General features: G+C 37.3%; 1 protein-coding gene across 4 annotated transcripts in view; it reads left to right on the top strand.

Annotated features, from left to right (window-relative positions):
- LOC114471803 (H-2 class I histocompatibility antigen, Q9 alpha chain-like) overlaps positions 1 to 22,032 on the top strand; it is a 35,343-nt gene extending 13,311 nt beyond the window's left edge. Inside the window, exons 3-8 of one of the 4 annotated variants that reach the window (XR_003675027.1) lie at positions 14,748 to 15,026; positions 18,476 to 18,796; positions 20,567 to 20,650; positions 20,761 to 20,793; positions 21,582 to 21,628; positions 21,729 to 22,032. Coding sequence is in view for 2 of the 4 variants with exons in the window: in XM_028460729.1 (XP_028316530.1) it covers positions 1,337 to 1,615; positions 2,181 to 2,501; positions 3,477 to 3,563; positions 3,674 to 3,706; positions 4,452 to 4,498; positions 4,599 to 4,643 (812 nt within the window). In the remaining 2 variants the exon portion in view is untranslated. Of the gene's footprint in view, positions 1 to 1,336; positions 1,616 to 2,180; positions 2,502 to 3,476; positions 3,564 to 3,673; positions 3,707 to 4,451; positions 4,499 to 4,598; positions 4,876 to 14,747; positions 15,027 to 18,475; positions 18,797 to 20,566; positions 20,651 to 20,760; positions 20,794 to 21,581; positions 21,629 to 21,728 lie in introns of those variants that run through there. The other 3 variants (XM_028460729.1, XR_003675028.1, XM_028460730.1) reach the window with 3 other exon arrangements.
- The last annotated feature ends 3,425 nt before the right edge of the window (positions 22,033 to 25,457 follow it).

Raw genomic sequence — 25,457 nt, forward strand, 5'->3', positions numbered from 1 at the left:
ATGAACTTGTCAAAGTAGTAAACAAAGGCCATTTTTTCTTTTTTCTTTTTTTTAATTTTATTTATTTATTTATTTTAATGTGAATGAATAAATGTCAATGAATGAAACTTCTTTAAATCACTCTTTCAATCAAACTTTCAAATATATAAGGCTTGAAAATATTTCTGTTGCTTTGAATTAACAGTCCTTATTGCAACATTTCAAACCAAAATAGAACGGATATAAACTCAAGATATTAAAATGTACACAAAGTTATTCCCTTCTTAAAGAAACTGAATGACCATCTTTATAACTTAAATCAGTAGCAAATCAATGTCCTTATGTTTCTTAATAAACACTGATATTGTTAGGCTTGAAACAGTCCCTTGTAGTTTTCCAATCCTTGTCACTCTTCAGAACACACACTTTAGTGTCTGGCTTATGAACGTTTTCATGAAAAACTGATGAACATGTGTGTCCTTAACGCTACACAGTGGCTTATCTGTTTTTCCGTCTTGATGAGTTGTCGGGGACGATCAGGTAAGGGTGTGTCCGCGCAGGCTCCGAGTTTGACTCTTGCTCCCTCCAGGAAATACACGGGACCCAAGTTGCCGTCACAGATGAATTTATTACGTTCTTCACCAATCCGCTTATGTCCAACGCCCAATTCACTGTCAAACTCGCTGGCTGCATGAACCCAAGAGGGAGAGAATCTTCTACAAAAATGATGTAACGTTTCAGGTATTTCAGGTACTTAACAACCTTTTAACTTGCAAAAAGAACACACTTTAAACTTGTACTTATTCAAAGGCAGAAGGAAAAAAACACCGCTGCACAAAACAACACGGGGACATCATTTTCGACCCGTTTTCCATTCCTGAGTGTTACATGCTAATGTGTCCCTGTGCAACAGGTGCGAGTAAGGTCACTCCTCATGTGTTCCTCAATATAGTTAAATTCGTATTCATCACACATCACATCAAATCTCTTAAACAATATGTGTGAACAATCAAATAAAATAAACACAACATAAATTACATTTATGGGAGTTATATTTGCCCCCAACCCTGTTTCCAGTCACATGTAGTAGCGCCTCCTGTTGGTCACATAAAGTAATGCAGCTGTGCTTTGTGTTGCTCCTAAAACTAGATCCTACTTTCACATCTTTGTTCACATTCAGCCTTTAAAAGTCTTTAAAGTGGCTCCATGTCAGAATAAAAGCCTGCAGTGCTGAAAGGATTTAGTAAAGAATCAAAGAGATGATCAATAGAAACACATTTACAATCAGATCAGATGTAATTGGAGACAAATCTTGGAGGCACGTGTACATCTGTTTAATGTTCTCTGTGTCTCTCAGGTGTTCACACTTTCCAGAGGATGTACGGCTGTGAATGGGACGATGAGACTGGAGAGGTTTATGGTTATCATCAGTTTGGTTATGATGGAGAAGACTTCATCAGTCTGAATTTGAAGGAAAAGATATGGATCGCTGCTAAACAACAGGCTTTCATCACTAAACTTGAGTGGGACAATAACAAAGCTATGATGTCATACCGTAAATACTTCCTCACCCAGGAATGTCCTGAGGTTTTGAAGAAGATTGTGAAAGCTGGGCGGAGCTTCCTGATGAGAACAGGTAAACTCCTCTGAGCTTCCTTTGCTGCAGACACATGAACACAACAGTGTGACTCTGTCTTTATCTGTTAGAATGAAAAGTGTGATCACAGTGAGTGTAAATCACCTGGATCTGTGTCTCTACAACACATTTTGACATTTGAACTGATTTCACTTTAAACTCTTTAAGATGTTTTATTTTGGTACTTTTGTTAAATTTGCATTATTTGCTAAATATTTAGTTTCACCTGTAACATTTAACATTTACGTATATATTTAATATTTAACATTTACATTTAGATTTAACATTTAGATTTTGGTTAAACTTCTATATTTAGATTTTGGTTCTATATTTAACTGTTAGATTTAGAATTTAGATTTACATTTAAATTTAACATAAAGATTCATCATTTAACATTGAGATTTAATATTTAATGGTTAGATTTAGATTTAGCATTTATATTTATCATTTACAGGAGATTTAATATTCACCATTTAGATTTACCATTGAGATTTAATATTTATCTTTAACATTTAGATGCTTCATCATTAAAGTTCACTGTGTTCTCCTTGTGGTTCCTCTGCAGATCTTCCCTCCATCCAGCTCCTCCAGAGGACTCCCTCCTCTCCAGTCACCTGCCACGCTACAGGTTTCTACCCCCGCTATGCTGAGATGTTCTGGAGGAAAGACCAAGAGGAGAAGGTGTTGGAGGGCGTGGACCACGGAGAGATACTCCCCAACCATGATGGGAGCTTCCAGATGAGCGTTGACCTGAACATTTCTCTGATCAGAGCTGAAGACTGGAGCAGGTACGACTGTGTGTTCCAGATTAAAGGTGTGGAGGAAGATCTCACAGTCACTCTGGACAAAAGTGTGATTTTAAGCAACTGGAGAAAGTCTGATGGAGGTGAGAGACTCATGATGATGTGTGGGATTGTTCTGATCCATCTTTGCTCACAATCACATCAAAACAGTCAAATTTATCAATCATCTGATTCCTCTTCATTTACTCTTGGTAACTATCAGTAGTTGATTAAAGTTATAGAAATCTAATTACAGGACTTGTTGCTGAGGCTGAATTTAGTTATTTAAACATGTGACATTTATGAATGTATTTATTTCAATGAATATTTGTGAAGATTTTATAAACTCAGATGGTAATTTGATGGTAAACTTATAGAGATCCTCCACTGTTTTTACAAATGTGGCCTAAAACCTTTGAAATATACTTATTAGCAGATCTATTTCTAACAAAATACATTATTTTTGCATCGTATTTGTTTTATTAACTTTTAAAAATGGGATTAATTTACAGTTTTACAGCCTGTGTTCCTCCATCTTGAAATCATGTGATTGATGATGTCACACGGCCCCACTGTCTGTAAACATACCATTGTTTTCTATTGGAGTGAAACATTCAGCCTGATTTTTAGATTATTTAACAGATTTTTCAGTCAAAATAACAACTTGTGCTGCTTTTATTTGCTTTAAATAATCAGGAAAAGTTAAAGATGTCGATGTAAACCTCTTTTATTTACAGAAAGAAGATAAAAACAGTGACCCAAAAAATACTCTGGCCGCAGGTGGCAACAGTTGTCACCTGCGGCAATGCATGTTGTTAGACACAGATTTACAAATTGATTACTTATTGTAACTGTAACAAAGCAGTGAGTGAAGCTTGTGTTAAAAATGACAGATTTAATCATCATTGAAACTTCCAACACGCTGCATTTAAACCTCGTTTATTGTCCAACTCTCTTTAATGAACACTTTTAAACATAATATAATACCAACACTCAAGGAAAAGTTTTTTTTTTTTATTTACTTCTGATTCAGACGTTTTTATGAATCACTACTAATAAATGTTGTTGTTGTTGTGTAGGTGGTGGTGTTGCTGCTGTTGTTGTCGTAGCTGTTCTTGTTCTTGTGGCTGTCGTTGGATTTGTGACGTGGATCAAATGTTCTCCTGGTAATAAATGAAAAGCTCTTTTTATTCACTTTAAAACACTTTTCTTGAACCTTCTTTGAATCCTCTTCTCAGTGCAGTTATTAATGCTCTTTGTCTTTATTTGTCTCCAGCTCGCTGTCCCTCAGGGTTTACAGGTTCTCACAGTGAGTCGCTCACATTGGACCTCATTTATCAACCCTGTGTGAAAACGGTGCAAATCTGAGGTCACATTGTGTCGTAGGACAGAACAAACATGGGACTTATGAAATATTCATATCTGACCAATCACAGCGCACCAATGATCGGGTGTTGATAAATGCAGCGGCTGAATTTGATCATCATTAACGTGTTACGCCCTTAAATATTCCTGGTTCGGTGGCCCCGCCCACTGAGGTCAAACAAACGTTTGTAAGGAAATAAACATTACTGAGATGAAATTCATCTCAGAAATGATGGTATCAACCCGACATTTTTGTTGATACCATGTTTTAAAATTGTATGTCACATATAAATTATATTGCATTTATCCATGGTTGAATCACATACACATATATATATTGCACGATTACACGTGAATTAGCGAGATCTTCTGAGTACAGCAGATTACGCTGCAGATACGCAGCCAGTGGAAATCCAAGGTTAGTCAGATTTTCCTGTGCTGCTCCACTGATCCACTCAGGTTTGGGTACATGAGGTCAGACCAGACATGAGATCTGATCGTAGCGTATGATCACATCAGAAATGGTTAATATCAAAGCTTGCGTGAATTTGGTCCAACCCACGTGGTACGCTCAGATCTGAACGTACGAACGGTTGATAAATGAGGGTCAGTGTGTTTTTCTGATTGATCCTGATGTCATGGCTGATCAGTGAAAGCATCTTCCTCACTCCACTCTGTTTGTTTTTCAGCCTCTGACACTTCGTCTTCCTCACCTGGAGAATCAGACCCAAACAAAGTGAGTTCATCATCATCCATGTTGACATCAAATGACAATGAAAGGCTAATAAAGTGGATGAATGTGATGATACAGAGTGTTTCATGTTTTGCTCCTTTAGGAGACCAGTGAGGAGCAGAGGGAGATGATGACACTCATCTCCTGAACACACCACAGATGCAAAACTAAATTTATTTTCTTAAACGAAACAGTTTGTTATTGTTTTTTAAATTCTGTTTGGTTTTTTTTAACAGAGATTTTAAACAGAATGAAGCGGGAGTTGCAATATGACAGTGAATGTATCCTCACATGCAAGTTTTGGGATAATATTTCACGTTTACACACACTTTCTCACGATAAACAGGCGAACAAAGAGACAAATGTCAATTATTTATAATGTTATTGTTACAGTTTTATAATATATATAAAACAAAAAAGCACCACCTGAAAGTGTTATGTCAGGTTTTAATAAGTTCTATAGTTTCAGCTACAAATGTTACATACACAACATAGCAACAATTGTCATATCTATTAGAAAAAAGTCTCCCCTGAAGTAGGTGTTTTAGGTATTAACATGCTCCAAAGTAAATAAGTCATTTCCCTACACTGGTGTTAGCATTGTGTTTCATGTGTCATGTAATGTACAGGTGCTTTAATTCAACGTGTGCCAAACACTATTTTCTGAAAATTATTTCCTTGATTAACAAATGCCATTAATCTGCATCCTGTAGCATTCTGACAGAAATATTTATATTTCACTAAAACATGATTTCTTTTCATTTTAAACCTCCTTAAGAAGAGCTTTTAAAAGACTGGATGTTTATAACTTACAACACATTCATCCATTTTCTGACCCGCTAACTTACAACACAGTGCAGATAAAATAATAAGCATTATATATAATACACAGAAAAAATATAAAAACAGCCGTGATGTTACTGCACACTATGATCAAAGTAAGCTGTTACCATAATAAGTGTGTATTGTAACAGCTCTGCTGTTTGTTGGATGTGTTTTTTGTAGATATCCTTACTTCCTACAATTTTGGCAGTCAGTGAAGGCAACAGGAGGATTCAGGGGAGGTGGTTAGTGTTGAGGGTTTGTGTCAGAGCTCAAAAGTTACGATTCATCCTAGTAATTTACCGAAGCGGTGAATTACGGTGTTTTATTTGATGTGGTCACAGTCGACAGTGACCAGTTAATGAATGTTTACGAATCGTCCCAGTTTCTTTACAACGTCCGTATATACTGTATGTTTATAAACTGGGTGATGAAGCTTTTTATGGAATAACTTCAGCACCTACAGTCTAATCCCTACAGATACTAGTTACGTAGTCCTGTTTTAGTAGTAGGTGGAAGTACTGACAGGTTAGCAAACTAACAAAGCTGCACTTTATCTCACTGTATTTCTGTGTTTCAGCAAATTTTACCTGTAGAGGTTTCTTCAGATTGGACGTAATCACTGGATGATGACAACATGTTAGCAGCAGGCAGTCATCATTCACATTGTACTGTGATAGTGTTTAATTTTTAAGGATTCAAGTGAAAAATGACATTGAATTTTCATGCAGTGAAAGCTCCAGGTTCATGATGATAAACAGCCATAGGCAGCGCGTTGGTTTCACGTGTTCATTTGTTATGGTGAAGTGTTGCACTGTGTGTATCTGCTTTCTTTTAAAATGTTATCCCACCAAGTAATCCCCATTTTCATCAAAAATACTGGTAATCTGATTACATGTTTTTAAATATACTGTAATGGATTACAGTTACATTACTTTTGTATCCAGATTACGTAACACCGTTACTTGTAATTCGTTACTTCCCAAGCCTGGTTATGTTATAAAGGCTTTCTGAAACTTACAGAAGGTTTTTTTTATTCTTGTTATGTTTCTTTTAACAATAAACTGTTAACAACAATGAAACTGACTGTTTACTTACAGAGACTCATAGAGATAATTTACCTCAGAAAACACTTTGTATTCAAACATTAACACAGCTTTGTGCTTTTTATCACTTTAACGTTAATTATCCTCTTGAAAAGTGGTTCTCAAACTGTGGGACGCACCCCGTGAGGCTTTATTTATTTATTACTTTATCACTGTTGATATAATACATGTGATTACATATGTTTATTTTTTTTTTAGTTTTGAAGAAGAATAATCACAATAACTTTTTCAGACAATGTTTACATTGTTTCATTCTTCAAAAACCCACAAAACAGTAACAGAAACACAAAATTACTTAAAAACCACTAAACAACCATATAAATACACAAAACAGAAACACTGAAAACAACACAAAATACTAAAATGATAGAAATATATACAAAACTAAATCCTTTGTGCTTTTGTTTGTTAACGCTCAGATTGTTCATTATTCTATATAAATGCATGAATTCTAATAACGTGGCCCATTGATCAGACAAAGCACGTGATTGATTGGTCATCTCTGCACGTGAGAGTGAGAGAAGCTCTGATTGGTTGAGGCAGGTGAGTCCTAACAATCAGCAGCTGAAACTGATTGGTTGATGATGCTGAAGGAAGGAGTTTATAAATCAATAAAATTAAACTACGTTGAATAAATAATGAATAATAATTAAAAAAAAATCTAGATTTTTTTTTGGGTGTTTTTAATTTTTAAGTCTGAAAAGTGCTGAATGAAAGTCATTTTAAACATATAACAAGTGAAATAATTAATTAATTTTTCCTAAATTATAATATTTAACTTTATTTTTACAAAGTGATCAAAACAACATCATGTTAAAGCAGTTATTTTTTTAATAATATCTGCTGGAGAACCAGAGTGTGTGACTTCTACCCAGTAACAGTGAGGGAAGAAATCCCATTGGCTGAGCAGGAGGCCGATGGTCACGTGACTTCTCTCAGTGTTGATCCACAGGACAGAAGTGAAAGGTGCTCGTGCTCACCTCCACCATGAACACCTTCATCTTTGTGTTTCTCCTCTCAACACCCGGTGTGACAGCAGGTCAGTCCACATCATTTTACACTTTACTGTCTTTATGTGAGGAGGAATGGAAAGCTTTGTTTGACTTTCACTTTACAGCCTGGAGTTAGACTCACTTATTAACACTGGGACAACTTTACACCTACAACACTATCATCTGCTCTTTTTACTCACTTTATATGTGTTTTTAACGACTTTTAAACACGTTTAACGAGTCCGCAACGAAAACTTTCAGTTTAACTTTTAATCTGCACAACACAGGATGTGTCATGTGACGTCATTCAACCACATTCACTGTGAATAAAATTCAGTTTAATAAAAAACTAAACAGTTTAATGTAAACTAAGAAACACTGAAATACCAAGATTCAAGGAAAAGTAGAATTTAATATTTACTTCCGGATTTAGACGTTTTTATGAATCGATAAAAAAAATATATATATATTTTTCTTTTTTAATGTAAATTTACTTTTTAATATGTAATAATGAAACTTTAATTTAATGAAACTTTTAAAAGTTTATATCTGGAGCATAATTACTTTTTTTCTGTATTTAGTTTGACTTTTAGTTGTTTAAAGAGTCGATGTCTCTTTATTAATTTGAAAAAAACTTTAATTTTTATGATCAAACTACAACACAGTGCGTCACTGAACATCATTCAACCACATGAACTGACAATAAACTGTATTTATCACTTTCTCTTTACTGAACTAATAATTAAAAACATTAGAGTAAATATAGACTTGATTACTTCTGGTTTTAAAATGTATTAAATTGCTAGAAAAAGAAAAGTTTAATTAAAAATGTGATTCCTATTTTTATTTCAAATATTCAAACTAAATATGAATAAATGCTTCAATCCTTCAGTTTCGGGTAAAACATTTATTCTTCAAGGTTTGATGAGAGAATAATTTATTAATTCTCTCCTCCAATAATTAATAAAGTTTTTAGTAGACATGTGACTATGTGACGCTGTCCTCTTTAATATTGACACCAAATGAAGCCAATCAGCTTCCTGCATTGTTAGAATTACATTTTAATGACTCACAACAGTCATGAGAAAACTGTAACACATAGAGTTCATGAAATGACATTTTGCTGAGTTTGATTAAATTTTAACATTTGTTAATGAAGAAAAAAATCATTAAATTCCTGTTTAGAAATACTAAAAACTTCCTATATTTCATATAAAGTTAGTCTGAGCATCTAAAACAAACAGTGTTTAGTTAAAGCAATGTTAACTGAATTTATTTGACTTAAAAACCAAAAAACAACAATATTTTTAAATACTGGAATAATGTTTTTTTAGTCTTTGAATTATTTACAAAGATATTAAAATGTGTGGTAGAGTTAGTGTTTGTAACAGCAGAGATCACTGTGATGTGTGTGATTGTGTGGATACGTTCATGTTGTTGTTCAGTGTCTGAATTCATGACTCTGACCTTTTCTTACAGTGTTGCACACTCTGAGGTTTTTCTACACGGCTTCATCTGACGTACCAAACTTCCCAGAGTTTGTGGCTGTTGGTTATGTTGATGATTTTCTGATCGGTCACTACGACATTAACACCAGGAGAGCAGTCTCTAAACACGACTGGATTAAAGATGCTGTAGGTAAAGAGTACGTGGAACGTGTGTCTGCTCGAGGAAGGAAGCATCAGCCGCAGTTCAAAGACCACCTAGAAACTTTAAACCAGCGGTTCAACCAATCTGGAGGTTAGTTAAAGTTCTCTTGTTCTTTCTAATGCTGATGTGTGACAGTGTGTGTTAATGCTTGTTGTGTAGCTGTAAACACACTGAAAGTGTGTCCTTCAAACCCTGAATAGAAAGCACAGCATCACTAGAGGTGACAAAAGTACTCGTCTTCAGTACTAAAGTAAAAGTTTAGATACTTGAATAAAAAATGACTCTGGTAAAAGAAAAACTATTGAAGTTGCTCCCTTACTTAAGTAAAAGTAAAAAAGTACATGCTACTAAATGTACTTAAAGGAGACATATCATGCTTTTAAATCCTTCCTTTTTACATATAAATCATACAGTTGTGGTCTATATAAAGCGGAACTGCAATGCTTGGGTCTGAATTCCTCATTATTATAGCTCCACCCCTTTTCTATCCTTTTCTGATGTGCTTCTGAGAGCAACTCGTTTTTGGTGCTGTCTCTTTAAATGCAAATGAGACACTTCATACCCCGCCCCCTCTCCAGGTTGCAGAGGTGACACTCGGTTCAACTCCACCCTGTTCGGCCATTTTTGTAGTTTGATAGAAGAGATACGATTATGTAGCGGCGCAGAAAATGTTTATTCACACGTTATTTACAAAATGTCAACAACAGAAGACTTGTCCATCCAGCCTTACATGTTCCAGCCAGAGTCGGACCCAGCGGAGCGAGATGAAAATGAAGATATGATCCTGCAGAACAACATCTTCATATGGATGTTAACAAGTGAGCTAACATAAGCGCCGAGCTAACGCTAGCGCCGAGCTAACGCTAGCACCAAGCTAACGTCACGAAATGCATTTTAATACAGTCTTTTCGGAGACAAAAACGTCAAAATGAAATGACTAATGAAAACTTTAGACTTAAATTAAATCACGTAGGCCATATCATCAAGGATCTAAAACGAGCACACAGCGCTAACATATGAAGACGGTGCAACTGCTAATGCTAACAAAACAATGACAGGGACGTCTTATCACACTTTTTAGCGTTATTTACAGCTTACTGAAGTGCTCTGTTCATCGTCTCCAAAGATAGAAGGAATTGAACCCTCAATCAGACAGTCTTTCTGTAAATCCTTCTTTATACTGGTGGAGGTTGATGAAGCAGTCATCATTGAAGTGCTTCACACACACAAAAATGACCTTACCCACAGATGTTGGTACATTTCTATAAAAATAAAACTCAACCAGACACTTTGAAAAGGTTCTGATGCTGGGAGACGGTGTAATGAAGCGTGTGGGTTACTACATCCAACAACCCAACATTTTGACTTATCCTCTCGTAACTTCTGCATCCTGGAGCTTGGACTACAAAATAAAAGCGAGAAATAAAAATGGCAGATTGCTCGAAGTGTTGGGCCTGGAGTTGATGTCCTAATTTGGCAGTTCTGCTGCAAATACTGTGACGTCATTGTTCAAAAAATCTAACAGAGAATCGAAAAATTGAAACAGATTGAAAAATATGACTAAAACAGAATATAAAGATATCAACGGATCACCTGAAGAGACTAATTTGAACTTTTCTGTACTTCTAAACACTCTAAATATACAATAAAATGCATTGAAGGGCTAAAAAAGCGGATTTAGCATAATATGTCCCCTTTAAGTAAAAAGTAAAGCAAACATTCCTTCAATGATAACACAGGGTTTTTATAAATTCCATATCTTTATTTTTTAAGAACTTGTAGAAAACTGTTCCCTTTGAACATCTGGAGAATTTAGCACTCATTATAAATACTGACTGTAATATTTGAAAATAAAATGTGTCAAGAAAAAAAATGCAAATGCTTAATTAAACCCAGATCAGCTTTGAGTTTAATATTTATTAAAACTTGAAAATGTAAACTATAAAACTAATGGACCTGTTTAACAGAAAAAAGCTCAAACTACCAAAGTTTTGCATCTTTTTACGTCGTGACGTCATCTTGGAACGTCTTAAAAGTAATGAGCTCATTTTTAAAATGTAATGAGTAGAAAGTACAGATATGTGTTTAAAAAAGTAAAGAAGTCGCCAAAAAAAAAATACTCAAGTAAAGTACAGATACTAAGTGAATGCTGCAGGAACCATTCCCAAAGCTGGAAAAATGCTGGCATCAGTACTTTAAAAATATTAATTATTAATTTTAATAAATTAGTTGCCAGAGGTTCCATCTAGAATTGAGTTTTTAAGTGTCCTAGATCACTTTATTTTCATTCATTGTTACAGTTTCCTGTTTTTGTAGTGGGTTCTTGACGTCAGAATAGAGGTTTAATAAAAGTTTAAATGTCAATAAAAACACAACGTTTACATATTATATGTTTGTTTTACAGGCTATTAACATGATGATAAATTAGGCAGTTTCACAATTATTCAGTTATTTTGACTCATTGATATCACACAAAATGTACATTTTAAACACAGGTGTATGGTATATACACATTCTGATTTATAGGAGTTTTCTAACGCTCTGAGGAGGAAGAGGAGGAGGAGGAGGAGGAAGAAGAAAGAAAATGGAAAGTTAAAGTAATGAAATTAATAAAACTTAACCAAAATGAAAATTATAGACTATGAATCTAGAATTTTCGATTGAGAGAATTTCTTAAGTTATGAACCACCTTTCTGCCAGATTTGTGTGTGCGTGCAGTTTACCCTCCTTCACACAGGCGTGATGACGACAGCTCCTTCTGCGTAACCAGCAGTGTGTGGGAAAAAGCTTTTCCTGGCGCTTTTCCGAGGATGTTTTCCACTCATTCACTGTACGGGCCCGCGGGGATACTGTCAGTCTGGATGGGTTCTGGTTTTCCTTCTCACACGGCACTACTCATGGACGTTGATGGGTAGTTTAACCAACAAGTTCTCAAATCAAAGATGCTAGAGTTCGTGAAAGGTTACTCATGGGAGGATATAAAAATTGATTGGCTCCAAAATGGGAAAAAGCTGCTTGGCTAATTTCAAAAACGGAGATAAAACTTAAAGTTAGTCATTGTGGAAGTGGCTTGTAGCCACTTCCTGACTGGGTAGAAGTTCAAATCATTTCTCAAAATGTCTGCATAACTAAACTGAAAAACTTCTGACTGTTTAAGTCGGAGAGAAAGAAGAGGACTGGATGAGGGCCAGAGAGGGTTGAGACAGAGTAAGAGCTAGAACAAGAAGCGTGATAAGAGGGAGCGAAGCCTTTTATAAACATGTCAAGAGGTTATCTGATTGGCTAAAACACATCTGCAGTGCAGGAGTGAATGAGACCTGATTGGTTGACAGAAAGAAGCAGGAGTCTTAACTTTCCTGTAAAGAAGACAAGATGGTGGGGCTATCCCCACATGTGCTTTTTAAACGAGTCATAAAACCAGATAGGGTGTTACCATGTTAGGTCTAAAATGGAGGATGGGTGTGTGCAGATTGTATGAACCCTTGAAAAATGACTTTCAATTGATTATTCCTTAAATGACTGATTTGAATTATTTCTAGCTTTAAGCATAATAAAAGAGGACAAAAACACTTGGATCATTGATCATGGAATATGAAGAGTTATAAACATTTCCTTTGAAAGATGATTACATTAGTGATTAAACATGTCAGATGGAGGCACATGATGAGTCTCTTTCCTGGAGAGAAAAATGGTTAAAGCCTGGGTTCCATGTCTGGAATTAGTTTAAATCAAAGTTCTGCCTTTAAAGCATCGGATGGTGTTTTAAGTTTTATTGTTTATTTTTATTTCTTCCATTTCCAACTTCATGTTGGAGAAGGTTTCTGAGGTGTAACATGTCTTCCACTGTGGAATGTGTTTGATCTTTGGGGGAGAAGTGAGTGTCATCGGACCTGCAGGTCGTCGGTAGGGGGTCTGCAGGATGAAGAATGGCTGGGTTTGAAGAAATTTTCCAAATGTGCGACAGTGTTTTTACCGCCTTTTGGACATCGACCAGGGTTCCTACACATTGTATTATATTACAGATATTCTTTCACTGCTAAAGGGGTAAGGAATCATTTATGAACATGTTTAAGAGTAGAAGGCTGCCAAACAGAAAGTGGTAGCAGATGCTGCCCGCCGCGTACACTGCTGGACAAAAGGGATAAATTAAAAAAAGTAGTGATTCAATTTTCAAAGTATCGATGTCAACCGTGATACCTATGAATTGATTTTTAACTGCCTTACGATTAATCGTTACATCCCTAATTTCCCATGATAATTACAATTACAAAGTCAATTATCTGAACTCAATTACAATTTAATTACAATTACAACAGATTATTTTTTATTACAATCACGATTTTAATTATCCCGTAATTATGAATTACGTGATTACATTTATATTTGCCCCTAGACCTGTTTCCAGTCACATGTAGTAGCGCCTCCTGTTGGTCACAAAGTAATGCAGCTGTGCTTTGTGTTGCTCTTAAAACGAAGAGTTATGAATGTAACTATGGTTCTATAAAACCCGAATGACCGCCAGAGGCGGTGCTTTAAGCACTGAATATTCCCCTTCGCGCATGCGCAGTGCGAGTATGTATACCAACAATGTCACCCGTGACCCCTGGATGACCCAGAGGAAGTTTATATCTTCCAGTATCACTCCAGGGTACTTTCCTAAAGAATCTTCTCGCGAGCACACGAGGGTTCTGAGTGACAAAGAGCTCTGGCGGTCATTCGCGATTCATAGAACCATAGTTACATTCGTAACTCTTTGTTCTATTTCATCCCTGCTGACCGCCAGAGGCGGTGCTTTAAGTACTGAATGACTTATACCAGAAAAGTCACGAAGAATCCTGCTTACCACCCTTCAGTGTGTAGGATCCGAGGACTCTGGCCGAAGGACCACAGCCAATGGATGGGGTGTGGCTACATTCACCTTGTAGAATCTGGAGAAAGTGCCTGGCGACGCACAGATGTCCTCCAGTGGCACTCCCCTCAGGGCAGCCCATGACGTAGCAACACTCCTGGTAGAGTGGCACCGCACACCAGATGGGATGAGACGGTTACTTGCCCGATATGCATGGGCAGTCACATTGACAATCCAGTTGGACAGGTGTTGCTTGGAGACAGCACCACCCCTGTTAGGGCCACCATAACAGAGAAAGAGCTGATCAGACCCCCGAAAACCTACAGTAGCTGCAGTGTAGGCTTCCAGGGCGCACACTGGGCACAACAGGTCAGACTGAACCTCTGGCTCCACGGAAGAAGGGTTGAACCGTGCCAGCAGAATGGGCTGGTTGAGGTGAGCGTGGGACAGCACTTTAGGGAGAAAAGCTGTGTTCGGCCAGAGTGACTCCCGAGCCGTCCGAATTCCACCTCAGACACGGGTGACATTGTTGGTATACATACTCGCACTGCGCATGCGCGAAGGGGAATATTCAGTGCTTAAAGCACCGCCTCTGGCGGTCAGCAGGGATGAAATAGAACTAGATCCTACTTTCACATCTTTGTTCACATTCAGCCTTTAAAAGTCTTTAAAGTGGCTCCATGTCAGAATAAAAGCCTGCAGTGCTGAAAGGATTTAGTAAAGAATCAAAGAGATGATCAATAGAAACACATTTACAATCAGATCAGATGTAATTGGAGACAAATCTTGGAGGCAAGTGTACATGTGTCTAATGTTCTCTCTGTGTCTCTCAGGTGTTCACACTTTCCAGAATATGTACGGCTGTGAATGGGACGATGAGACTGGAGAGGTTAATGGTTATAATCAGTATGCTTATGATGGAGAAGACTTCATCAGTCTGAATCTGAAGGAAAAGATATGGATCGCTGCTAAACAACAGGCTTTCATCACTAAACTTGAGTGGGACAATGACAAAGTTAAGATGTCATACCATAAATACTACTTCACACAGGAATGTCCTGAGAATTTGAAGAAGATTGTGAACGCTGGGCGGAGCTTCCTGATGAGAACAGGTAAACTCCTCTGAGCTTCCTTTGCTGCAGACACATGAACACAACAGTGTGACTCTGTCTTTATCTGTTAGAATGAAAAGTGTGATCACAGTGAGTGTAAATCACCTGGGCCCAGTTGTTCAAAAGTTGTAATCTGGATAAAAACTATCCAGATTTTGAAATCCCTTTTTTGTTATCCAGGATCATGTAATCTGTTTCAGTTTTATCCCAGTTGTTCAAAGGAAAGTAGGATTGGATCAGTCTGAGCCAAATCCAAATTTTCAAGATTACCAAATCCAGATAATGTGTGCTCTAAATTAGACTGCATATCACATTGAAGGCCACTAGGTGCGTAAAAACAAACAAGTAGAATAGCCAGCATGGAGTAACTCAAAGTGTATTCATTTGAAGAAACAAAAAGAAAGCACAGAAAATACAAACATCCCATTTTCAATATCTTTTGACCAGCCAGACCATATCACATTCCATATTTCAAATTCAACCTTGAAACATGAGGAAAGCACACACACATTCAGCCTTCTTCTTCTGTGGAATGATCAGACATTTGAAGATGTGCTTTCAGAAGACGAATCTCAAGTTTGGCTTTGGTTTGCTGCAGTCTGTTCCTCTACCAGGCCAATCTGTACCTCTGCTCGTTCAGTTTCTCTTTTAAGAAGTGCCCTGTAGGCGTTATCATCATCTTTGTTTGACAAAGGACATTTTAAGCCTCTTTGATTTCCTGTTGCAGTGGTAAGTGTCTCTACTTGTGCAGATCCACCTTTTCCAACTTCTTCCACAGTAATTGTACTGAGATCAAGGATCACCGTTACCTCTGCATCAGTAGGATCTGATTCACCTTTCCCTTCAGCTGTGGGCTCACCATCACCTGCAACACCTTGAATCCCATGTAGAGCTTGTGAATGCTCCCCTCCAATAATGTCAAGAACAAAGTCAGTGTATTCACCTCTCTTGAAGGGCTTGTTGCCTGTTTGAGTGTTTTTTGCCTCTGAGTGGTACTTTGTTGCTTTGGCCTTTAGATTCTTCCATCTAAATTTGATCTGATCAGTCGTCCTCTTCTGGCCAGATCCTGTGGCATTTACATTCTTTGTGATTTCTGCCCAAACATCATTTTTCTTCTTGTTGTTCAGTTCTCCTCCCTTTGTAGAACTAAAACGTCGTACTATTAAGGCATAATGATGCCTTACACCTTCCAGCAGTGCATGGGTTTCTGCCACTGTGAAATTAGATCCTTTTGAGTCCATGGTTCCACCTGTTTGGTGGTGCACAGAGGTTATATAGGCCCTGGGCAGGATCAATTGATTGAGAACAAGGTGAAGCACATCAGCTCATCAGACAGCCATCTCATTTAGTCTTTCTCAGAGGACTTACACAGGGCCACTGACATGGCAGGTATAGTCCATCGCCATTATCATTTTAGAAGGAGAGAATACAGTAGAAGGGTGTATGTTGAGTGTTCAAAACCACTAGAGCAATACACTAATGAGGAGCTTTATGCTCGGTTTTGGTTTGGGAATGCTGATATTAAATACATTGCAGACCTTGTCAGGCCAGAGCTTCAACGCAGAACCAGAAGGAGTCACAGTATATCAGTGGAAGAGCAGGTCCTCATTGCTCTGCGTTTCTATGCATCTGGGTCTTTTTACCAAGTTGTTGGTGACAGTATAGGAGTGGACAAATCAACTGTGAGTAAGGTGGTGAAAGCTGAGTCAGTAACTTTGGCCAGCCTGGTCAATCAGTTTGTTTGTTTTCCAAGGGATGACCAGATTTCCCAGACCAAGCACAAGTTCTTACTCTTGGGGAACATGCCCAATACTATTGGGGTTACTCATGGGGGCACTCATGTGTATACAAGCCCCCCATTAGAGAGAGTGGGAGTACATCAACAGGAAGGGAAGGCACAGCATAAACATACAACTTGTGGGTGATGCTGACCTACTCATCACAAACTGTGTTGTGAAGTGGCCTGGGTCTGTCCACGACGCATGTATCCTGAGGGAAAGCGCTCTATACAGAAATCTCCAGACCAACCGACCAGATGGCATAATATTAGGGGACAGTACCTATCCGCTCCTACCATGGCTGATGACCCCTTTTCTTGCATCAAACACACCTGAGCAGGCACGCTTCAACACTGCTCATTCCAAAACAAGGTGTGCCATTGAGCGTTTAAATGGAGTTCTGAAGAGGCGCGTTGCTTGCCTCAACTACTTGCGAGTGGAACCCCAAGGAGTGTGCAACATAATACTTGCTTGTATTGTCCTGCACAATATTGCTACAAAGCGGAATGTCCGTCTCTGTGATGAGGTTAATGATGCACCTGCTGAGTCAGCTGAAAACGAAGACATACCTCCGACTTTTTCTCAGAATGAGAGAGTGACTGGTCATGCAGTAAGGGATGCCATTGTCAGAAACTATTTTTGAACAATGATTTTTGGATGTGTCTGTAAATATTAAGTTTCCAATTAGAATTAGAATGGAATACTCTTTTGTTTGATTTTCACAGCTATTGAGTGGATTATTTTATTTCTACATTACTGGTCTGTGATGCAAAGTAGTATAAAATGTCAACTGTATGGTTTGAAAACTAGGTTAAAAAATATCAATACATAAATGTATATTTACTACACGATGAATGTTATTTATTTGACCAGTTTGAATTTAATTAAAATTGCATTTTGTTCCTGAAATCCCCCCTGAATCCTCCCAACTGCTGGGATCAGAATAATCCTGTTTTTTTGGATTAAAGTTATCCTGATCCTACTAAAAAGTTTTGAACAATTCAAACTGAGGGTTTTATCCGGATCAAAACCAAGATTGGATTACGTGATCTAATCCGATCTCAGAATCCATTTTTGGTTTTGATCAACCCATTTTCAAGATTTAAACCAATCCATTTTCCAAAATCCGATCAGATTACCTTTGAACAACTGGGCCCTGGATCTGTATCTCTACAACACAGTTTGACGTAAAATGTTTATTTTTCTGTTTCTCTCTCACATATTTCACTTTAAGCTCTTTTATTTTAGTATTTTCGTTGAATTTGCATATTAGCTAAATATTTAGTTTCACCTGTGACATATAGATTTATCATTCGGATTTAGATTTAACATTTAGCATTTGGATTTAACATTTAGATTTATCATTTCAATTTAACATTTAGATTTTAGTTCAACATGTATATATTTATCATTTATATTTCGATTTAATATTTGGATTGTGGTTCTATATTTATCATTTTGAGTTTACATTGAGATTTAATATTTAACGGTTCTATATAGATTTAGCATTTATATTAATCATTTGGATTTAATATTTAACATTCACATTTAGATGTAATATTTAGATTTAAGATTTACATTTACATTTAGATTTAGATTCAATATTTATATTTAACATTTAGATTCTTCATCATTAAAGCTCACTGTGTTCTCCTTGTGGTTCCTCTGCAGATCTTCCCTCCATCCAGCTCCTCCAGAGGACTCCCTCCTCTCCAGTCACCTGCCACGCTACAGGTTTCTACCCCCGCTATGCTGAGATGTTCTGGAGGAAAGACCAGGAGGAGAAGGTGTTGGAGGGCGTGGACCACGGAGAGATGCTCCCCAACCATGATGGGAGCTTCCAGATGAGCGTTGACCTTAACATTTCTCTGATCAGAGCTGAAGACTGGAGCAGGTACGACTGTGTGTTCCAGATTAAAGGTGTGGAGGAAGATCTCACAGTCACTCTGGACAAAAGTGTGATTTTAAGCAACTGGAGAAAGTCTGATGGAGGTGAGAGACTCATGATGATGTGTGGGATTGTTCTGATCCATCTTTGCTCACAATCACGTCAAAACAGTCAAATCTCTCAAACATGTGATTCCTCTTCATTTACTCTTGGTAACTGTCAGTAGTTGATTAAAGTTATAGAAATCTAATTACAGGACTTGTTGCTGAGGCTGAATTCACTTATTTAAACATGTGACATTTATGAATGTATTTATTTCAGTGAATATTTGTGAAGATTTTATAAACTCAGATGGTAATTTGATGGTAAACTTATAGAGATCCTCCACTGTTTTAACAAATGTGTCCTAAAACCTTTGAAATATACTTATTAACAGATCTATTTCTAACAAAATACATATTTTTTTGCATCAACCCCTTTTATTTACAGAAAGAGGATAAAAACAGTTGTGACCTGAAAAATGATCTATGGCCGCAGGTGGCGACAGTTGTCACCTGCAGTTTTGTGGTCGACAATGAAGCAGAGATGGTGGCTGAAGTTAGCGATGTAAACATAAGAGGTTTACATCGACATTTTTAACTTTTCCTGGTTTTTTAGAATAACTGAAATTTTGACTGAAAAACCTACTGAATGATCTAAAAAAACAGGCTGAATTCTATTTCCATTTTGCTTTTTCCATTTATTCATTGCTTTTTCTGTTTTGTCTTTGTTTTTTCCATTTGCATTTTGACATTACTTTTACTTCATGACTCAAGCGGTCGGTAAAAGCAAATCAATCAATCAATATTTTATTTGTATAGGGCCAAATCATAACCAATGGTATCTCAAGACACTTTACAGTAGAGCAGTCTTAAGGACGGACTCTTCATTTTATGGATACACACATATGCATATATACACATACATATGTATCCCACACCCAACATGAATTCATCATGGCGGCAAGGAAAACCTTCTGTTAAGCAGCAGGAACCTTGTGTGGATCCCATTCCTATGATGAACAGCCATCCACGTTATGCTGTGTTGGGTGTGTGCAGAGGAAAGGGTGGAGACAGAGTTGTTGAGACTCTGTAACTCCACACTCCACGGTCAAAGTAAAGACAAAGTAAAGTCTTTCCGTCCAGGCTGACGAGCCGATACCTGTTCACACGATACCTGCTTGCAGTTGCTATGTATTAGCAGGCTCGGGGAGTAACGGATTACAAGTAACCCGCCCACAGCAAGCGGGTCTTTACTTTGACATTGCTTTTATTTCCACATGCATTTGCTTTTAATTTTGGCACTCCTGTGACTTCATAGTATGCTTCACTCCAATAGAAAACAATGGGATGTTTACAGGCAGTGGGGCCGTGTGACATCATCAATCACATGATTTCAAGATGGAGGAAGACAGGCTTTAAAACTGTGAAGTAGTCTCATTTTTAAAAGTTAATAAAACAAATACAATGGACATTTCAAAGATTTTATGCCACATTTGTAAAAACAGTGGAGGATCCCTATAAGAGCTTCCTGTTGAGGCTTTTATTTTGGAAATCATTGGATGTAGTTGTGTTTTACTGTCTACTTGATGGCACTAACGTCTTATTGTAACTGTAACAAAGCAGTGAGTGAAGCTTGTGTTAAAAATGACAGATGTAATCATCATTGAAACTTCCAACACGCTGCATTTAAACCTTGTTTATTGTCCAACTCTCTTTAATGAACACTTTTAAACATAATATAATACCAACACTCAAGGAAAAGTGTTTTTTTTTTAAATTTACTTCTGATTCAGACGTTTTTATGAATCACTACTAATAAATGTTGTTGTGTAGGTGTTGTTGCTGCTGCTGTTGTCGTAGCTGTTCTTGTTCTTGTGGCTGTCGTTGGATTTGTGACGTGGAAGAAATGTCGTCCTGGTAATAAATGAAAAGCTCTTTTTATTCACTTTAAAACACTTTTCTTGAACCTTCTTTGAATCCTCTTCTCAGTGCAGTTATTAATGCTCTTTGTCTTTATTTGTCTCCAGCTCGCTGACCCTCAGGGTTTACAGGTTCTCACAGTGAGTCGCTCACATTGGACCTCATTTATCATCCCTGTGTGAAAACAGTGCAAATCTGAGGTCACATTGTGTCGTATGACATATTCATATCTGACCAATCACAGCGCACCAATGATCGGGTTTTGATAAATGCAGCGGCTGAATTTGATCATCATTAACGTGTTACGCCCTTAAATAGTCCTGGTTCGGTGGCCCCGCCCACTAAGGTCAAACAAACGTTTGTAAGGAAATAAACGTTTGAGATGAAATTCATCTTAGAAATGATGGTATCAACCAGACCAATCTGTTGATACTATGGTTGAGCACTTTTAAAATGGTATGTCACGTATAAATGATATTGCATTAATCCATGGTTGAATCACATATAAACAGTATATTGCGAGATTACACATTAATTAGCGATATTTTCTGAGTCCTTGCTGCAACAGATAAGCAGCAAAACCGTAGGTGGTGGGATTGACGTACAACAGATTACGCTGCAGTTTCTGAGCAGATACGCATCCAGTGGAAATCCAAAGTTAGTCAGATTTTCCTGTGCTGCTCCACTAATCCACTCAGGTTTGGGTACATGAGGTCAGACCAGACATGAGATCTGATCATAGCATATGATCACATCAGAAATGGTTAATATAAAAGCTTGCGTGAATTTGGTCCAACCCACGTGGTACGCTCAGATCTGAACGTACGAACGGTTGATAAATGAGGGTCAGTGTGTTTTTCTGATTGATCCTGATGTCATGGCTGATCAGTGAAAGCATCTTCCTCACTCCACTCTGTTTGTTTTTCAGCCTCTGACACTTCGTCTTCCTCACCTGGAGAATCAGACCCAAACAAAGTGAGTTCATCATCATCCATGTTGACATCAAATGACAATGAAAGGCTAATAAAGTGGATGAATGTGATGATACAGAGTGTTTCATGTTTTGCTCCTTTAGGAGACCAGTGAGGAGCAGAGGGAGATGAGGACACTCATCTCCTGAACGCACCACAGATGCAAAAAAGTATTCAGTCAGCCACCAATTGTGCAAGTTCTCCCACTTAAAAAGATGAGAGGCCTGTAATTTTCATCATAGGTAAACCTCAACTATGAGAGACACAATGAGAAAAAAAAATCCAGAAAATCACATTGTAGAATTTTTAATGAATTCTTTTGCAAATGATGGTGGAAAATATGTCTTTGGTCAATAACAAAAGTTCATCTCAATATTTTGTAAAGTACCCTTTGTTGGCAATGACAGAGGTCAAATGTTTTCTGTAAGTCTTCACAAGGTTTTCACACACTGTTGCTGGTATTTTGGTCCATTCCTCCATGCAGATCTCCTCTAGAGCAGTGATGTTTTGGGGCTGTTGCTGGGCAACATGGAGTTTCAACTCCCTCCATAGATTTTCTATAGGGGTGAGATCTGGAGACTGGCTAGGCCACTCCAGGACCTTGAAAAGCTTCTTACAAAGCCACTCCTTTGTTGCCCGTGCAATGTGATTGGGATCATTGTCGTGCTGAAAGACCCAGCCACGTTTCATCTTCAATGTCCTTGCTGATGGAAGGAGGTTTTCATTCAAAATCTCACGATACATGGCCTCATTCATTCTTTCCTTTACACGGATCAGTCATCCTGGTCCCTTTGCAGAGAAACAGCCCCAAAGCATGATGTTACCACCCCCATGCTTTGCTGTAGGTATGGTGTTTTTTCTCCTCCAAACACAAGTTGAGTTTTTACCAAAAAGTTTTATTTTGTTTTCATCTGACCATTTGAAATTCACCCAATCCTCTTCTGGATCATCCAAATGCTTTCTAGCAAACTTCGGACGGGCCTGGACATGTAGTGGCTTAAGCATGGGGACACGTCTGGTACTGCATTATTTGAGTCCCTGGTGGCGTAGTGTGTTACTGATGGTAGCCTTTGTTACTTTGGTCCTCCCTACGGGGTGAGATCTTGCGTAGAGCCCCAGATCGAGGGAGATTATCAGTGTCTTGTATGTCTTCCATTTTCTAATAATTGCTTCACACTAAACTGCTTACCTATTGTAGATTCAGTCTACCCAGCCTGGTGCAGGTCTACTATTTAGTTTCTGGTGTCCTTTGACAGCTTTTTGGTCTTGGTCATAGCGGCGTTTGGAGTGTGACTGTTTGAGGTTGTGGACAGGTGTCTTTTATACTGATAACCAGTTCAAACAGGTTCCATTAATACAGGTAACGAGTGGAGGACAGAGGAGCCTCTTAAACAAGAAGTTACAGGTCTGTGAGAGACAGAAATCTGGCTTGTTTGTAGATGACCAAATATTTATTTTACTGAGGGATTTACCAATGAATTCATTAAAAATCCTACAATGTGATTTTCTGGATTTCTTTTTCTCATTTTATCTCTCATAGATAGGGTTGGGCACCAAGAACCGGTTCCAAATAGGAACCGATTCCTAACGTCCGGTTCCGGAACCGTTATGAAGATGTTTGCATTTTTTTTTATTCCTACATACGTGTGTGTGTGTGTCCCTCCGTCCGTCCACTCTTTTCATTATATTCATGTCTTTTAAGGCTCTTATTAAATAATCTTGACTGGAGTCTGGGTCGCCGCCATCTTGGATTATGACGTCACCAGCGCGTCAACGCCATAAGTCACGTCAAAACGACCTAAATTATCTATAAAGAGATCTTATTTTAGTCTATTTTCTTTTTAAAGTGATGCTTTTTTGTGGTTTTAGACTCCAGTTTCATTTATGTATATAATATATTGCCTACAATATAAACAGGTTCACAATATAACTATTTTTTATAGTTTCTGTTTCCACTGTATCCAGAATAATAATAATCTTCCTCAACTTGATCTGTTGATTGATTTGTCACATGACAGTTCCAGGGTTTGAGTTTATTTTATTTAGTTTCACATCTACCTGTAGCTCTTTGTTTTTTAAGACTACTGCCAACTTGTTTGTTGTTATTTCAGCAAGTTTCACTTTTACAGTTACAGTTGGGGATCTTTGTAACTGAATACCCTGGTTACATTACAGCAACCAAATTAAACTATCAACTAAGTGAATTAATAAAAATACCTGTGTAAAGGCTTTTTCAAGCTAAAACATTCTCCTGTGAAACCTGTGACCTGTTTACCTGCACAACTCAAAGAATCGGAATCATTTAGAACCAGAATCGAAATTGAGAATCAGAATCGGAATTAGAATTGTTAAAATCCAAATGATGCCCAACCCTACTCAGAGTTGAGGTATACCTATGATGAAAATTACAGGCCTCTCATCTTTTTAAGTTGGAGGACTTACACAATTGGTGGCTGACTAAATACTTTTTTGCCCCTCTGTAACCTGTCAAATGAAGGGGCTCAGGTTGTTCATATTAAAAAAAAAAATCAGACAAAAAACAAATTTTAAAGTGTTATGTCAGGGTTTAATAAGTTCTATAGTTTTAGCTACAAATGTTACATACACAACATAGCAACAATTGTCATTTCTATTAAAAAGAAGCACCACCTGAAGTAGGTGTTTTAGTGTTAACATGCTCCAAAGTCATTTCCCTACACTGGTGTTAACATTGTGTTTCATGTGTCATGTAATGTACAGGTGTTTTAATTCAACGTGTGCCAAACACTTTTTTTCTGAAAATGATTTCCTTGATTAACAAATGCAGTTAATCTGCATCCTGTAGCATTCTGACAGAAATATTTATATTTCATGACAACAAGTGTCATATAAACGTCATACTGTGTGTATCTGCTGCACTTTGTATATTCTGCTTTTTTTTTTTTTTTAAATGTAATCCCACCAAGTAATCCCCATTTTTATCAAAAATACCTGTAATCTGATTACATGTTTTTAAATATACTGTAATGGATTACAGTTATATTATTTTTGTATCCAGATTACGTAAAGCTGTTACTTGTAATCCGTTACTTCCCAAGCCTGGTGATGGTTATAAAGGCTTTCTGAAAATTCTTTTTATGTTTATTTTAACAATAAACTGTTAACAACAATGAAACTGACTGTTTACTTTGTATTCAAACATTAACACAGCTTTATGCTTTTTACCACCTTTACGTTAATTATCCTCTGAAATAAGTGGTTGTCAAACTGTGGGACGCGCCCCGTGAGGTGACGTCATGACTGGGGGAGGCGCTTTATTGCTTTATTTAATATTGTTACTTTATCACTGCTAATCTATTATATGTGATTCAGATAATCACAATAACTTTATTAGCTTCAAATTGTAGATCTCAGTTTTATTACCGAAGTTTCAACAGACAGAACTTGTTTGGGGGCCCAAAGTTTGTCAGATTAATACATCAAGAGATTTTAAATTCATATCATAGATTAATATTAATATATTAAACACAATGAATCCAAAAACACAAAACAGCAAAAAAGAAATAAAAAAAGGCTTCAAAAACCCAGAAAACAGCAATAAAAACACAAAATTCCACCTAAATAGCAACAAAATACCATAAAACGGCAACAACAAAAAAAAAACAGAAATACACAAAACAAAAACACTGAAAACAACACAAAGTACTAAAATGACGGGAAAATATACAATGTGGGACGCGCCCAGTGGGGTGACGTCATGACAGAGGGAGGTGCTTTATTATTATTACTTTATCACTAATTTATTTACTTTATTAGTTTCAAACTGTAAATCACAGTTTTATTAGGTTCAACAG

The sequence above is a fragment of the Gouania willdenowi genome, chromosome 11 (genome assembly GCF_900634775.1).
Source record: "Gouania willdenowi chromosome 11, fGouWil2.1, whole genome shotgun sequence".
NCBI classification, from domain to species: domain Eukaryota; kingdom Metazoa; phylum Chordata; class Actinopteri; order Blenniiformes; family Gobiesocidae; genus Gouania; species Gouania willdenowi.